Genomic DNA, 15,976 nt, shown 5'->3' on the forward strand with positions numbered 1-15,976 from the left:
AAAAAAAAAAAAATAGAACACTGATCCCAAAAATCAACACAATTGGCAGATATTTCTCAGACTTCAATTGAAACTTAATTATTTGCATCAATATATAAAATCTGTTGATACAACTCCTCTTTCTTCCAAAGTAATTTATTGAAAAGTTTCTAGCTTCCCAATGAAGAAGAACAAAAGCTCACTACTTACAGTTACAAAGAGCTTACAATTAGCAGTCCTAGTATACAAGATTTATTAAGAAACTAATTCTTGTGGCGGCTAACACAGGCTGGAGCATCAAAGTTTGGGTAAACAACAAAGACAATGGACAAAGGAGCTACATAAATGGGAGAATGTACATTTTTGTGTACTGGATCCAAATTTGGAATGTCTCCTTGGCTTGTCAACTGCATTGGAATACCGTTTAGCAGCACGGTACGGCTTTGAGGGTCGCGATCTTTCGGAGTTAGATGGTACTCTTCTCTGAAAGTGACATAAGATCCTTTGGTTCCAACCCATGAAAATGTCTTCTTGAGATGATAAGTGAAAGAGTTATCTCTGCGGATGCTTTTCACCTCCTTGGTTCCTTCATTGTTTGGAGCCACGGGGTTTTGAACATTGAGAATGAAATTAGTCTGATTGCTTAAATTGATCAACAGTACTGTTACCCCCTCCTGGAGAAGATCATGGATAGAAATGAAAAATGAGAAGGAAGGTTATGATTGAAATAGCAAATAAAGCCTTTAAATGCTTAGAATATGTATCCCAGGAAGCTCAAGAGTATGTAGGTTTCACCCCACTAAAACAGCTAGCCAGTCATAAGAATCATGAACGCATTTCCCTCATGATAAATTGATCAAGTAATCTTCGATATGCTGAAATAAGATAGTAGACATACAAGTATTGAGAGAGAAAAGAAAGGGTTCTCCCACTCAGCTTAGCAAGAAAAGCCTTGTATCTTCTTGAAAAATTCTTACTTTCACGCGACATAGGTGCAAAGAATCAATGAAAATTTCACAAAAGCAAATGTTTTAGGTAAAAGAGTCAATAGATTTGATGACTTTCTATCAGCTCCTTAATCTATCTTGTAAGATGAAAGCCTGAAAGGAGTAGAAGAATCTCTCTTTTCAACAAGCAGCATGTTAAGCCCATCTGTTCCGAACTATGGGCTAAGGAGTAAACCCTCTTAAGTTTTCCTTTTGAATCTCATCTCAATATTAAAAATTTTAAAAAGTCGGCATACTTACTCTTCCTTTCGAACAATGGGCATACGTACGCAAATAAGGCGAAGAAGAATCACTAGAAGCCTGAAGAACCTTCTTTCCCATAAGCCTTTGCCACAGAAGTGCACTACTCAAAAACAAGATCAGAACTTTGGATTAGATATGTTTAGTGAAGATATTTTTTGAGTTGTTCTAACTTCTAACATCCATAAAAAAGTGTATGAACTCCACACTACTTTCATGAATTTTCAATTGACACTTACCTATAATAGTCAGGATTGGGACTGAAAGTGGTTATATTGAGAAGGCCATAGTAGCCTCCAATCAAAGTCTGCCTGCAATAGACCTTGGTGTTGTAGGTGGATGCCATTCCAAGTTGATCCAAGTACCTATAAGCAAACGCATTTTTGAACTTATAATTAATGACAAATAATGCCTAGATAAATAAATAATGACAAGATTTTCTTTAGTACTAAAAAAATAAACAGAAAATTGGGGGAATCAATAACGAAGATTACCAAAAGCTGTTTAAAAATGTGCTAGAAACATAACGACTGCCACTATTATACGCCCCACCAGCTTCTCCAACCCACGCAGAAGACCAAGGGCCCACCTTTTCAATGCTTTCTGAAAGATTGCCAAATATTGATGCTACGCTGCTCAAATGCCAAGGGTCTAGAATCTTCTTTTCTAGATTCGGATCACTGCCTGAAAATGAGATCACAAACTCTGGTTAGGAAGAACAGACCACCTCATTTTACGCTGCAAGTCAATGAAATACGTAATCTCTGATGCAAGACAACATGTAATTAAAAGGGCATCATTTGCCTGCATATTTTTCAGTACATGGCGAAGGACGCAGCAATAGGTAACAACAATAGAAAAAGCAAGAGACATGAGTTATGTCGTATGAAACTGAGAACAATAAATGCATTCTGCACAGAATAATATTTTCATATAATTGCTTCCACTTAATTTATTATACTAGAGAGAAGATTCAGTAAGAACTCTTATAATAGTATTAGGCAAGGGACAAGCAAACCTGCTCCCAAATTGTATATGTGATGAGTCAGAACATTGATTATTCCAGAACCTGAAACCTGTAGTAGCTTATTATACCAATCCTTTTGATAGAAACCTCCAGGTGCTACAAGTGCAGGTTTGAACCGAGATCGCTCATACAAGATATCTAATATTTGTTTAAGGTGTATCAAGTCTTTTCCATACTGTGCAGGGAGAACACTTGCCCCAATGCCATTACCACTCAACTCATTACCTGCAGCGGCGTAAGCAATATGCAAGATTGAGGTCAAGTGAAGAAGAAGAAGAAGAAGAAGAAGAAGATGACAAGAAGTTCTGTCTGCTGTTCCTACCAAATTCCCATGAATCGATTTTATATCCCTTTGAGATAGTGTAACTAATGAAAGCATGAGCATTGCTAGAGTCCCAGTCTCCTCCCCAAACATTGTGACTAATTTTGTGCCTCCCATAAAGTGCGTTCAAGCCAAATGTCACAATGGCCCTGCAATATGAAACATAAACAAGGTTACATTACATGTACTCATTCGAGCAACCTCCCCATCTTCTTTCAAGCTTTCTCTCAAACAAAAATACAGTTATGCTTGTGAATAGTACGTAAAACCACAAACACAATACACTCACTAGTAAATGATAATAAACAAAGGAATGCTACTCAATTACTCATTAAAAATCATATGCGGACAAAAACTCAAATCAGATACTTTTCAGCTATATATATAATAGTAATAATAATTCTAAATTCCTTCAGGTTGATTGATTCCTTAACGTGAACAAAAGTATTAGTGGCTAGCACAAAGTTTAACTCTTGCCATCCCTATTAGAATATTAATCAGCACAACCGCACAATGATGTGACCAGGGAAACAAACTCTGACTAAAGATGATGCTTAAGAGCATACTTTTGGAATAAGCTACTCAATAGAAAGAGTCATTCAATACTTAGGATAAGAAAATAACAGACAATGACAAAAGAAAACCTCCAAAACCAAGAGAGGAATGTCTGACTGCATTTATTATAAAGGGGAAAATGAACTATCCCTTCAGACATCAAAAATAGGGTTCTAGCCTTCTACTTATTTGTAGCAAATCTTGCACAAATGATAGCTGTCACATTGCTATAGACTTGTAGTGCCCTACGTAAAAACCCAACTGGCATATTTGATTGTTATTTATTAGCTGTGGCTTAATGAGGTGGAGGAGAGACCAAAGAGAGGTGAAGAAAACAATAATTCTCAATGTTAAAATTCTCACCCTGTTCCATTGAAAAAATGATTCAGCTCATCCCACCTTTTCATGTGTAAACATCCCTTTGAAAATCCAAATAATCCACCTTTCATCTTTTGAAAGGGATGGCAAGGCACCTTCAAAGTTTCTACATCATACAGCACTTGGTCTTGCAAAGAACCTCCCATTCTTATCCTCAAAGGCTTCAGAGCTATCAGAAAACCAGTATCGAAAGGATAGCATCATGCTTAAATAATTATTCCAAAAAGATGCCATGGATAAAACCACATATAGAAACTAATCAAATCTACAACACACTTGGGTGTCATTAAACCAAATGAAATAAACTGTTGCTCACATACCCCGTACTGCCTTGGCGAGGAAAGGGCGAGACAAGTCCTGAAAAACAATATATTCAACACGACTAAGATTACTTCTCCGGCTTGCATTTCATAATAGTTAATTCAAATTTGCCGCTGCTCTCTTCATTTGACTTCGATACAAATGAGTTTCAAAATACTCACCAAATTAGTGACTGATGAGTATCCCCATGGGCAATGGTCGTAGTCACATTTGTCATGAGGCCACCAATCAATCGTGGCACAAATGAAGTTATCATCAGTTTCAGCTTTTGCTTGATTTCCATTAACTAGAATTGAAGCATGTATAACTTCTTGACTTGAAGACGGTGGAAGAAAAGCCAAGAAGAGAAATAAGGCAATGTGGAATCCCATTGTTGGATAAGGTGCGACTTACAAGAGCATCGAATTCTACTTATCTACCTGCAGTTACAAAGACGAAATTTCAGTTACAGGCAGGTTTTCTGAAGCCATAGAATTGCCCTTTTTCATTTCATAAAGTTGGAAATAAGAAATCAAGCTCATAATTGCCGAAGTCAGCATGTTAAATCGATGTAGCTTCGGAAGCTAGCTTTAGCAGAAGGTAAAAGTGATTACCAAATTTAACAAAACTGGTGTACATGATGCATCCTTGACATGATTGACACTCCTCTCTGTTGACAACAAAATCCAAAACTATGCTTGCTTTTTCTTTTTTTTTTAAGTAGAAAAACTATGCTTGTTTTTAATTTAAAAAAAAAAAAAAGAAGGAGAAATGTTACAGGGCGGACGACGGTATAATATCTGGGTTACATAAATTGATCTTAATCAATAATCGTCACAGATTTGGAATTATAACAACGGTAACGTTGGATTCAAAGTGGTAATCAGAACTAGGATATTTAAACTATGCCTTTCGAAATTTCTTTTCCGTCAAAAATAATTACAGATTTAGTCTCCACAGAGAATTCAGTTCTGATTTCTAACGCAACTTTGCCAGGAAGAAAAAAACAAGAGACCCAATAATTGCAAAATGACGATGAATCCACTTGTTTTAACGGATAACTATAAGATAAACGGACTACGTCAAGTCTTAGCTAAAACAAGTAGATTGACAACTGCAATACCAGATCTAAGAACTCAAAGTTTGAATCACAAAACTCAACGAATAAGATGAACTAGCTTCTCACCAGGCGTCATTTATGTATGCGAAACCCAGAGCTATCAATCATAAGATTCAAACCACATCTCCAGACAACAGCCGAAGTAAAAAGGATGAATAGAAAGCCTCCGCAAATAAGTAATAAAAAAGAATATGGACCCAGAAGACATGAATCGAAAGCAGACTACAAAACAAAGAAATTACCAAACTAGAAGAACACCCGGATGTAATTCCTAAAATACAACACTTACCCAGGAAGGATAATCCAACACCAGCCTTATCTCAATCCACCACCATTAACGACAACACTAAAGCATAAGTCGGAGGATGCTTCCTTGCATAACATGCCGACACGCTCGGTGCTTTTACTGCTAAACAACGAAGCTTTTATCACTCTGACGTTTCAAAGGCGCCAGAGATAACGAAGAAGGACCACATTTCCCTGTTAGGTGTGAGATAGGTGAAGCGGGGTGGATAAACCTGTCTCAGATGTGTCGGCGCAAGCATACAAGCTAATGCTAAACTTAACGGATGGTTGATTTGGTTTTGTTTGTCATGAAATGATGATGGATAACAACTCACAAGCGAGCTTCCAATTATTAGACGTCGCTTCTATTCCATCAACTGAGTTGGTGGGAAAGTAAGTATCACTTTTAGGTAATGAAAGAGGCAAAATTGAACTGCCAATTCTGTTCTGTGAAAGATAGAAGGTACGTGTAGATTGAGGCACGAAAAGAAAATAAACAGTAAGAAAATTTGATTAGACTCGAAAACAACAGATTTATTGTTATTATTGTTGCAGGATGTCTCTTGCCTTCGGGTAGAAGGTAGCCTAAATAAGAAAACCTTCCTTCTCCTCCTCCCACCAGAACCTTGTTCCGTATCTGCTTTGCTTTGGATTCCAGGAAATGGTTTGGGTATGATTGTCCACAATTGACTCTTAAGATCAATTTGAAGACCCACCACTTGACCAAATACAGTCTCATCACCCGCAAGTTGTAAATTAATCGGATCACTTTGAGCGTGAAATTTTACACGTTAAAAATTAAAAGTGGGGCGTGCGAGGGGACATATATGAAAATTAAAATGTAAATTAATTTATAACATTGCGTTATATATTAATTTATAAATTAGATAAATTAATTTTAAAAAATTTATAAATATGAAAAATAAAATAAATCAAAATATTATATTTAAGTCAGATTGTACGGTCTAACTAACTCTTATATTAAGAAATAATTTTTTTCAAATTATTCTTGCTAATTATACATATTAAAAAATGGTTTGCAAATAATTAGGATATTTTCGAAAAATTAACATATATTTTTTTATAAATAGCTAATTTAATTAATTTTTTTAATTTTGTAATTTAATTAGCTAGCATAAGAAATATTAAAACTAATATTAGAAAAACACAACTTTATGAGCGTAGTTGTTCTTTCAAATTTAGTATTCCAACCCTTATGACGTAGGCCTATATTGATTACGAGGGACGTTGGATATGGAAAAATGATACCAATGTGGACCATTGTCTTTGGGAGGAAATTTCCATAGAAATATTGAGCGTGGGCGTCACGGGGATTTCAAAACTCATGAACAGTGAAATTTGACTCTTTCTTGTCCGTATTTGTTTGATAAATTAACCATATAGAGTCAAAAATAAATTCGATTCTGATCCACTTGTTTTTTGTTCTTCGTAGAATTTTCTTTATTCCAAAAATTTCATCATTATTGAGAAAAAATTAATTGATTTTTCTGCCAACAGCTAGATTTATTTGTTCAAGGTGTGGCCCCAAAAAAAAAAAAGTTATGCCTTCAAAGATTCGCCATTGACAAACCAGGCAAGGCAATCCACAGGTTTTGACAATGGAATTTTTTCCCCCCCTCTTTTAACAACTTTTTTCCTCTTGGCCACCCTTTCTTTTTTCCAACTAACGGATAGATTAATTTTAGTAATATAATGTTATATGAATCAAAATCTTTTTAGTTTATTAATTAAATTCACGAAATTAATTGGGAAGAGGGAGATGTATAATATTGGGATAGTGAAAAGAAAACGAATTCTCTGATTTTTTTTGACGTGACAGATAAAAGAAAAAAAAAATACAAGACTAAACATCATTTGAAAAGAAAGAGCATATTCCTTCCCGGCTCGTTCTTAAGAGAATCCATCAAATAAAAAAAATGTGGAAAAAGTTATTCTTTTCTGCAACAATTATATTCAATTTTTCTGTGGAAGTCAATTAACACACACTTCTCTTTTCACTTTCAAATCTCAGATAGAATAAGAGCAAAGAACCTGGTTCAACTTTTTCTCCTAGAAAACACCAGAATTGTTTTTGGCATCTCCCTTATGTGATTGGTGTGAACACTTATACTACTAAAAAATTTATTAAAAAATTCATCGATGTTTTTTAGGGGGAAAAAAAAAAGGCAGAAACAATGGCCTCCCGTGAGGATTTATGCAACAGTGAACTGGTTGCGTGTAAACACAACTTTTCATTAAATTATGAGAAAAACAAAACAATACTGCAGGTAGGAGAAAACGAGGATTACAAGTATGGTCCAATTACAAGTATGTCGATCACATGTTGCTTTAAAATCTGATAATCCTGTGATGAATAAATGCCGTACGACGACATGAATTTGGTGATCAGCCACCTCTAACAACTGACATAGAAACGAAATGGATCCCCTTTTGGGCTACACAAGTTGATTCTATTTAGATCATATATGGTTGATTATACTCCTTTCAATTCTAACTACTACTTTTTATTTTTAATATAAAAATTAGTTAGAGATTTAATTTAATCTTAAATATAAATTTTTTATTCAATTTGTCTCTCATATTTATTTACTTTTTTTTAAAGTAATTTTTATAGTAATTACATATGTAAAAAAGTTTTCATCACATGATAGTTTCAATACATATAATTAATAAGAGTATTTAAGGAAAGAGAGGACATATTTATTACTACCTTCGGTCCTTAAATTTCGTTTGACTTTTATTTTGATCTTAATTATAAAATCCCAATTTACTTTGTCTTTCATATTTATACTTTTTTTCCAAATTAATCTTTCTAATAATGGTAGTTCTAGCCAATACATTTGATTGGCATGGATATTTTAGGAAAGATAACACATAATAACTAACTTAACTTATTTTCTTAATTTACTCAAATTAATCAATCAGCTCTTATATCAAGGACAGGAGGTTGAATCTATTACAAATAACTAACTTAAATAATTTTCTTGATATTCACTTATTAGTTATCTATAAAAGTTAATTCTTTATTTTAGTTTATTGAGGATTTTTTCAGTGCACATAATTAAAAAATTCATTTTGAAAAAATCAACACAATTTTATTGTACAAATAGGATTAATTAATTTAACTAATTTATTTATTTTTTCCTGTCCATGACTACAATGAATCTGATAGGTTTATGTTTAGGTGTATCACATAATAAGCAAGATTTCTTCATTTTGATGAAGAGGGACAAAGATGAAGAGTCATGCATGCATCTACTGTGATTGAGTTGAGTCACTAACGCAATACTGTCATTGGAAAAATAGCAGGATGTTTTTTTTTTTCCCCCCCCTTCTCAATACTCGTTTCCTTTTTTTAATTTTGCTGGTTCCACCTCATCATCCTCCGTTCCTCAGCTTTCTTTCCAATGGGGCGAGACGTAAATTGCATATCATTAAGGAAGTTTGATGGACATTTTATTAGATGAGCCTATTTTCTGAATTTATTAGCATTTTTATTTTTATTTTTATTTTATTATCGGGTGGGGACTGAGGCGCGGAGAGGGACACAACTCTAGTTTGGCTGCAGTTTCACTTTCACGTAGCAAGAACTAGCCTTCTCTGCTTTTACTGTCATCTCCAAAACCCTAACAAGAATAATCCCGTCTTCATTGCCTGAGACTTCATTATTGTCACTTCCTTTCGCCGATTGTTCAACATACCCACTCTCAATTTCCAATCATTGCATATATTGGAGCTTCTTATTTCAAGGACGGGTTCTCATTTACCAAGAATCGTGTTTTATCGGTTTTGAATAGAGATACAATATTTTAATTTGGCTTTGAAGCATATTCTCAATTCAGTTAGATCAATCTCCCCCAGCATCACTCACTAAAGTGGGCAAATTATCCAACACATTCTTGTTAACTGGAATTTTGATGAATGTAGTCCCTCCTATGAGTTTCTTACCGTCTTGATTACTTGGGATGGAAAGTGAAGCAGTGGATGATCAGAACTCAGGATGGCTAGAAGTGAAAAAGGTGATCCAGACCTGCTGTTGAAATATTCTATCATGCAAATTTTAATTTTTTTTAACTGGTTTCTTATGTATTTTCACGTTGTCGCTTTTTTTTTTAAATATATTTTTTATTTTTGGTTCATGTATGAGTAAGAACTTGAAGGCAAGCGAATAGATATACATATAAAATAAAGAGTTTAAGCTTAGTATATATCGGTTCGAAGCTTGGGTTAATTAATCATATAGTTTCTTTTTATGCCCCGTTTATGTTAAGAGATGCTTGTTCTAGGCGGCATGGCTATACCAGTGCTAGAATAATTCACGGGTCTGTTTCATTGTTCTATTTCCTACCGGTCAGAGGTTATTATATGCATTCTTTTTTATCCGCAGCCAATATTGGTTTGCACTGTCTTTATCTTTCTTATATTAGAGTTCGATTTCAAATTTGGACCTTCATGATTTAGTTTGTAACGCTAGTGTTACTGAATTTCTCCCCGTTTTCTTGCCTTCTTATCCAGAAACACCGGAATACTTCAAAATCCTCTTTGCAGAGCTCTGTTGGAGGACTTTCAGGGAAAAGAGCTTCTAATTCTTTGCGCAGTCAGCGTTCCATAGATAAAAATGACAGAGATTCACATGCCATTTTGCGATCCCATCTTCCAAGGATGGAGGAGAATTTTGTACATAACTCTGGCAGTGTTGCTAGTTCTATGTCCGAGTCAAAGGAGGAAGAGGGCACATGTCACCTTAATACAAATGTGGTTAAACATGACAATCAGATTCAGAAGTCGCATATTGATGATGATTCTAGAGGTGGACACGAAGTTCTTGAGAAACTACCCCTAATCAATAAGCCTGAGGTAGTCCACAAAATTAAGTGGGGTGATCTTGAGGATGAGAACTTTCCACTGCCTCATGAAAACTTGAGTGGAGCCGGAATTAAGTTTGGTACTATTGGAGATGATAACATGCTTAACTGTAGAAAGACTGACAGTGTTTTAGACACAGCCCTTTCTGATTCACCTCATGCCAAAGATAATGTTCCTGTGGCCAAGATTGTTGATTCAGACATGGCTTCTAATCGGATTCCTTCATCAGAAAGCAGGGATGAGATTTCTGTAGAGAATGGTGTACAAGTTAAGGATACATCTTTGGAAGAAATTCCACCATTGAATGGGGAAGAAATCGACCAAGCAGATGATATGTTGAACTCGAAGAGTGAAGGTGATGCTGGCACCAAAACAGTAACTGATAATCACACAGGCGATGATGTTGGAATTTTTGAAGTGCCCCAAACAAACTGCAATTCAGTTAGTGCAGTTACTGACCAGAGTAAACCACATGCGCCTGAATGTGGACCTGATATTGTAGGAGATTCTGCAACTTCTGTTGAAGATGTTAGGGGCACACAGAATATTAATGTGGATGGCATTTTGTCAAGCTCTCATAATATGAGTGCGCTTGAAGAAGGTGACTCAAATGAAAGCAAAGAACGGTTTAGGCAAAGGCTTTGGTGCTTTTTATTCGAAAATCTTAATAGGTCTGTTGATGAGCTGTATCTTCTTTGTGAGCTGGAATGTGATTTGGAGCAAATGAAAGAGGCAATTCTTGTTCTTGAGGAGGCTGCATCTGATTTCAAAGAACTAATCAATAGAGTTGAGGAATTCGAGAAGGTTAAAAAGTCTTCTCAAATAATTGATGGAGTTCCTGTCATCTTGAAGAGTGACCATCGCAGGACACATGCTCTCTCATGGGAGGTGCGCTTGGTTGTATTAGTCTGTTGCCTTCTATTGCTCAGGTTGATATTTTGAGGTGCTAAAATACTGTTGTTAATCTTTAACAAGTTATATTTGATGTATTTAGGAAATTTGGATATTATAAAACTTCAAAAAAAAATATAAACTGAAAACATAATCTTTGTTTTGCTCCTTATAATGATAAACATAATTTTATTCTTAAATATTCTCAAATCCCTTGACAAGTCTATTCTAAAAATTATTTACTTATCATTGAAAGTGAGTGTGTTTATCCATGTGCGTTGATGCAAGGGAAAAAATTTGGTCAATAATGTAGAATTTATCAGAATCTATTTTTCATTTTCCTCTTTTCTCTTTCTCTTATTGTATTGTGGTATGGTTTGATGAAGAAGCTCGCGATATTTTGAATATGTAGAGGGCATATGGTAGATTCTAGGATGTCATAAAATTGCCTGAGATGAATATACAGTCTACCTTTTAAGTATTTAACAATGTGCAGTGCTACATATGTATACAGGTAGGGATATGTGAATATGCGTTGGAATCCTCCTTCCACATATGGCATGCATAGAGCTGTTGAGATCAGATCAATCCAATGTAAAACATTTTTTTGGGACAGACAATGTAAAATATTTTAGTCTAGCACAAAGGGACAACCTCTCACAATTGGATTTTAAATTTCTAGTATTACTTGCGCATAAGAATTCCATATCACCTGAATCATAGCATCACTACGGTTAAAGTTTAGACTGATTATCACTAGTTGTAGTTAACTTCCTTGACTTTGGGGAAAACATATAAAGATGGCATATGATTATGCAATAACTGATGTCTTTCTTTGCCTATTTTCTTGGTTGGTTTCTGTTTTTGCGTGGTCGGTCCTTTGGTTTCACACATGATAACATCCTTGTGACAGACCTGGATCACTTGGCTCCTAATTCTAAGTTTCTTGTCTGTCTGTCTTGTCTTGATTGTAGGTTCGAAGGATGACATCATCACCTCATAAGGCTGATATACTGTCTTCATCTCTTGAGGCTTTTAGAAAGATTCAACAAGAGCGTGCTAATTTGCAAGGAGTAAATAGTGCAGAGAATGCCATGTCTAAATGTCCAACTCCTGAATTTGTTGGCAATCACACAGATCCAGTGACAAGGCCAAGAAAGCAGGTCGGATCATTAGATGCTAATCAAGTTTATCTCAATGGAGGAAAGCATAATATTGAATCAGGAAAGTCTTGCAAAGCAATCTTAGAACAAAATGGACAAAGTAGCCAACCAAAGAGCTCATTATGCTCAGAAGTTAATTTATCTAATTCACTTCCTAGGGAAAATTTGGCTGCTGTTGCAACCACCAAGGGTAAAAGAGAACATGTTGAATTTGAAGCTGAGAAGCTCAAGAAAGATAAAGTGCCAATGGAAGGTATTACTGATAAAAGTTCTAGATCAGTAGATGATATCCGGAGGCAAATACCTATACCTGAGAAAGATAAGGAAAAGAGAAATGTAGCTATGGGAAGGTCCATGAATGCTTGGAAGGAAAAACGGAATTGGGAGGATATTCTCTCATCTCCATTCCGTGTCTCTTCTCGTGTGTCATACTCACCAGGTTTAAACAGGAAAAGTGCTGAGCGTGTACGTATCTTGCATGATAAATTAATGTCTCCTGACAAAAAGAAGAAAACCACTTCAGACTTGAGAAAGGAGGCAGAAGAAAAGCATGCTCGTGCCATGAGAATCAGAAATGACTTAGAGAATGAGAGAGTACAAAAGCTTCAACGTACATCAGAAAAATTAAGTCGTGTCAATGAATGGCAGGCTGTTCGCAATATGAAGTTACGAGAGGGCTTGTATGCACGTCATCAACGTAGTGAATCTCGTCATGAAGCTTATCTAGCTCAAGTTGTGAAGAGAGCTGGTGATGAAAGTAGCAAGGTAAATGAGGTTCGGTTCATTACTTCCTTAAATGAAGAGAATAAGAAGCTAATATTGCGTCAAAAGCTTCATGGGTCTGAGTTGAGAAGAGCTGAAAAGCTGCAAGTAATAAAATCTAAGCAAAAGGAGGATTTGGCAAGGGAAGAAGCTGTTCTAGAACGCCGAAAACTCATTGAGGCTGAAAAGTTACAGCGTCTTGCTGAAATACAGCGGAGAAAGGAGGAGGCTCAGGTTAGAAGGGAAGAGGAAAGAAAAGCATCAAGTGCAGCACGTGAAGCAAGAGCTATTGAGCAGCTTCGAAGAAAGGAAGAAAGAGCCAAAGCCCAACAAGAGGAAGCTGAACTTTTAGCCCAAAAGCTGGCAGAGAGACTCAGCGAAAGTGAACAACGTCGTAAGGTTTACTTGGAGCAAATTCGAGAGAGAGCTTCCATGGATTTTAGGGATCAATCGTCCCCTTTGCTACGTCGGTCAGGGCAAAGCAGATCTACACCAACAAATAGTGGAGATGATCCTCAAACAAACATTGCTTCTATCATAGGAGGTTCTTCTCTTGGAATTGGCAACATCACATTGCAACACTCAGTGAAGCGAAGAATTAAGAAAATTAGACAAAGACTTATGTCTTTGAAACATGAATTTCTTGAGCCTTCTCTTGGAGTTGAAAGTGCTGGCATTGGATATAGAGTTGCGGTGGGTGCTGCTAAGGCAAAAGTTGGTAGGTGGCTTCAAGAACTTCAAAGACTTCGGCAAGCAAGAAAAGAAGGGGCCACGAGTATAGGGCTAATAGTTGCTGAAATGATTAAGGTAATTTTTTTAAAGAAAGAAGACGACCTTTTTACATTTATCTTTGGGTCCAAAAAGTTACGTTATTTTCTACAGCTTTGAACCATGATGAAATTTGTAGACACAACTATTTTTTTGTATGCTCTGAGAAACATGGACACCATGCTTGCTTATTAAAATAGCATATTTTGGCAGTCTCTTCATTATTTGGTTAGATCTTTGTATGCTTACAGTAACAATTGTGTCTAGTTATTTCTTAATTTTAACTTGCAATTCATGTTAGTGCTCGCATGTGGTCTCTGCTTTTCTTTAACCAATTATTCTACATCATTGACTGGTATGGATAATTATTCAACCATTTTATATTCTAACTATATGTTTAATTGAGCTCCTCTTTCTCTGGACGCCATTTATGTTTTAAGTGTCTCAGAGACCTGTATATTGTAATTTTTCCCTTTTTAGGGGAAATGAAAAAATATTCATATTATGTCGATTTAGATAACTTTCTAATTTGTGCTTATGTTTTCTTTGGTGAACTAAGTATTTGGAGGGAAAGGATCCAGAGCTACAGGCATCTCGTCAAGTTGGACTCTTAGATTTTATTGCTTCTGCCTTGCCTGCTTCTCACACTTCAAAGCCTGAAGCATGTCAAGTTACGTTGCATCTTTCAAAACTTCTGAGAGTCGTACTATCTGTACATGCAAATAGGAGTTATTTCCTTGCACAAAATTTCTTACCACCAATCATCCCAATGTTATCAGCGGCTCTTGAGAACTATATAAAGATTGCAGCATCCATAAATATTCCTGGTAATCCAAGTTCAAATAAAGTATCGGTTGAGAATTTTGAATTAATCTCTGAAATATTAAATAATTTTTTGTGGACTGTTACCACAATTTTTTGTCATATAAGTTCTGAAGAAAGACAACTTCAAATGAGGGATGGCTTGCTGGAGTTACTTATTTCCTACCAAGTTATTCATCGATTAAGAGATCTTTTTGCACTTCATGATAGGCCTCAAATGGAAGGATCATCATTTCCTCCTCCTATCCTTTTAAGCATACGCCTTTTGGTGTCTTTGACTTCTAGCCATGGAACAATAAGCTCTATTGACTGGAATTCTTTTCCCATGGTGGAAGAGCAGAAAATTGAAATTGAAGGATCTGAGGTTACCGATTCTATTCATTCTGTGGCAAGTAATTCTTGGGGAGATTATAGATCTCCCTTGTCTGTAATTAATGGTAGCTCAGTCATGCATTTACCTGATGTCCCGGAGGATAGACCGTTGGATGAATCATGTAAGGTTAATGTCAGTGATGAATCTCTTGCAATTGACAAGGGTCATGAATTGAGGCAGATTGATGGTTCTCTTCTATTAAAGAATACTGATGTGGAGTTGATGAGTGTTCCAGATGAAGCTAAGAACAATCAAAGAGGGGATGCTATTAATTCTTGTGTTTCTCAGAAGGATGAAAAAAACATGGTTGTTGGTGCAACTCATAAAAATGAAAAGGAACCAATCTTGGATCAACCTGTGGCATTTCTTCTTTCGGCTCTTTCTGAGACAGGACTTGTCAGTCTTCTTTCTCTTCTGACTGCTGTATTACTACAGGCGAACAATAGGTCATCCTCTGAACAAGTAAGTCTTCCACAAATCACAACATATACAATTTTTTTTTAATAGATGATGAAGATGATATTTCTCTTATTGCTTGTCTTCTAAGCTTGTCCTTGTAATTTCTCTTTCATTGAGTATCTCCTATATTATGTAGCAAAGTAGTCTAGTATGAATGAGGATGCCACTTGGTGGCATGCATCTGTATACGATGGCCTTCAACACCAATTTATTTGGGTTTTTGATTTACTAGGAGTGTTTTCTGATCTCAAATATCAAACATTTTGCTATCCTAGCAAGAACAGGCGAGCATTCACTAACTGTTTGTGCTTGCTATACCTATGCTGTTTCATAACTTACAAATTACAAATACTGGGGTTTGTTGTGGGTTTTACATTTCATATTGATTTGATAGTGATATTGCTAATTTTCAAGTAGAATTTAGCAGATACATCTCAAAAATTTCATATTTTTCTTAAGTTGTATCTAAAAGAACAAGTTTAATGGCCATTCTTTTCAGGCATCATTTATTCTTCCATCTAATTTTGAGGAGGTGGCAGCTGGAGTACTCAAGGTGCTGAATAATGTGGCTATTTTGGATCTTGTATTTTTGCAACAAATGCTAGTAAGTTCTTTTTGGTTCTTACCTTCTACTTTGG

At 35.7% G+C, this 15,976-nt stretch overlaps 2 protein-coding genes across 4 annotated transcripts; one reads left to right on the forward strand and one right to left on the reverse strand.

The window, feature by feature from the left end:
- Positions 1-42: 42 nt before the first annotated feature.
- On the reverse strand, positions 43-5,820 carry LOC114743583 (heparanase-like protein 1). Of its 3 annotated transcripts, none has more exons than XM_028931802.1 (10): positions 5,218-5,820; positions 3,991-4,248; positions 3,829-3,865; positions 3,494-3,677; positions 2,576-2,724; positions 2,245-2,478; positions 1,721-1,910; positions 1,466-1,591; positions 1,227-1,329; positions 43-653 (listed from the first exon to the last, which is right to left on the reverse strand). In XM_028931802.1, the coding sequence occupies exons 2-10, from the start codon at positions 4,198-4,200 to the stop codon at positions 243-245; spliced, it is 1,644 nt and encodes a 547-aa protein (XP_028787635.1). In that variant the 5' UTR covers positions 4,201-4,248; positions 5,218-5,820; the 3' UTR covers positions 43-242. The 3 variants fall into 3 exon arrangements, with proteins under 3 accessions (XP_028787635.1, XP_028787636.1, XP_028787637.1); XM_028931803.1 differs by lacking the exon at positions 5,218-5,820 and adding an exon at positions 4,995-5,107; XM_028931804.1 differs by lacking the exons at positions 3,494-3,677; positions 3,829-3,865; positions 5,218-5,820 and having other exon boundaries at positions 3,991-4,234.
- Positions 5,821-8,887: 3,067 nt separating this feature from the next.
- Positions 8,888-15,942, forward strand: LOC114743586 (uncharacterized; the record flags this gene model as incomplete). Its single annotated transcript, XM_028931807.1, has 5 exons — positions 8,888-9,253; positions 9,750-10,988; positions 11,966-13,723; positions 14,244-15,341; positions 15,838-15,942. Coding segments are annotated over exons 1-5 (4,254 nt in total), but the record flags the coding sequence as incomplete, so codon positions are not given.
- Between the last annotated feature and the right edge of the window lie 34 nt (positions 15,943-15,976).

The sequence above is a fragment of the Neltuma alba genome, unplaced genomic scaffold (assembly GCF_004799145.2).
Source record: "Neltuma alba isolate B1F8T4 unplaced genomic scaffold, ASM479914v2 tig00004058_pilon, whole genome shotgun sequence".
Lineage (NCBI taxonomy): Eukaryota > Viridiplantae > Streptophyta > Magnoliopsida > Fabales > Fabaceae > Neltuma > Neltuma alba.

Coding starts and splice junctions, on each gene's coding strand:
- LOC114743583 (XM_028931802.1), bottom strand. CDS start 4,200: ATGGGATTCCACATTGCCTTATTTCTCTTCTTGGCTTTTCTTCCACCG. Junction 3,866..3,990: donor ACTCATCAGTCACTAATTTG/GTGAGTATTTTG, acceptor ATTGTTTTTCAG/GACTTGTCTCGCCCTTTCCT. Junction 654..1,226: donor CCCATTGTTCGAAAGGAAGA/GTAAGTATGCCG, acceptor GATCTTCTCCAG/GAGGGGGTAACAGTACTGTT.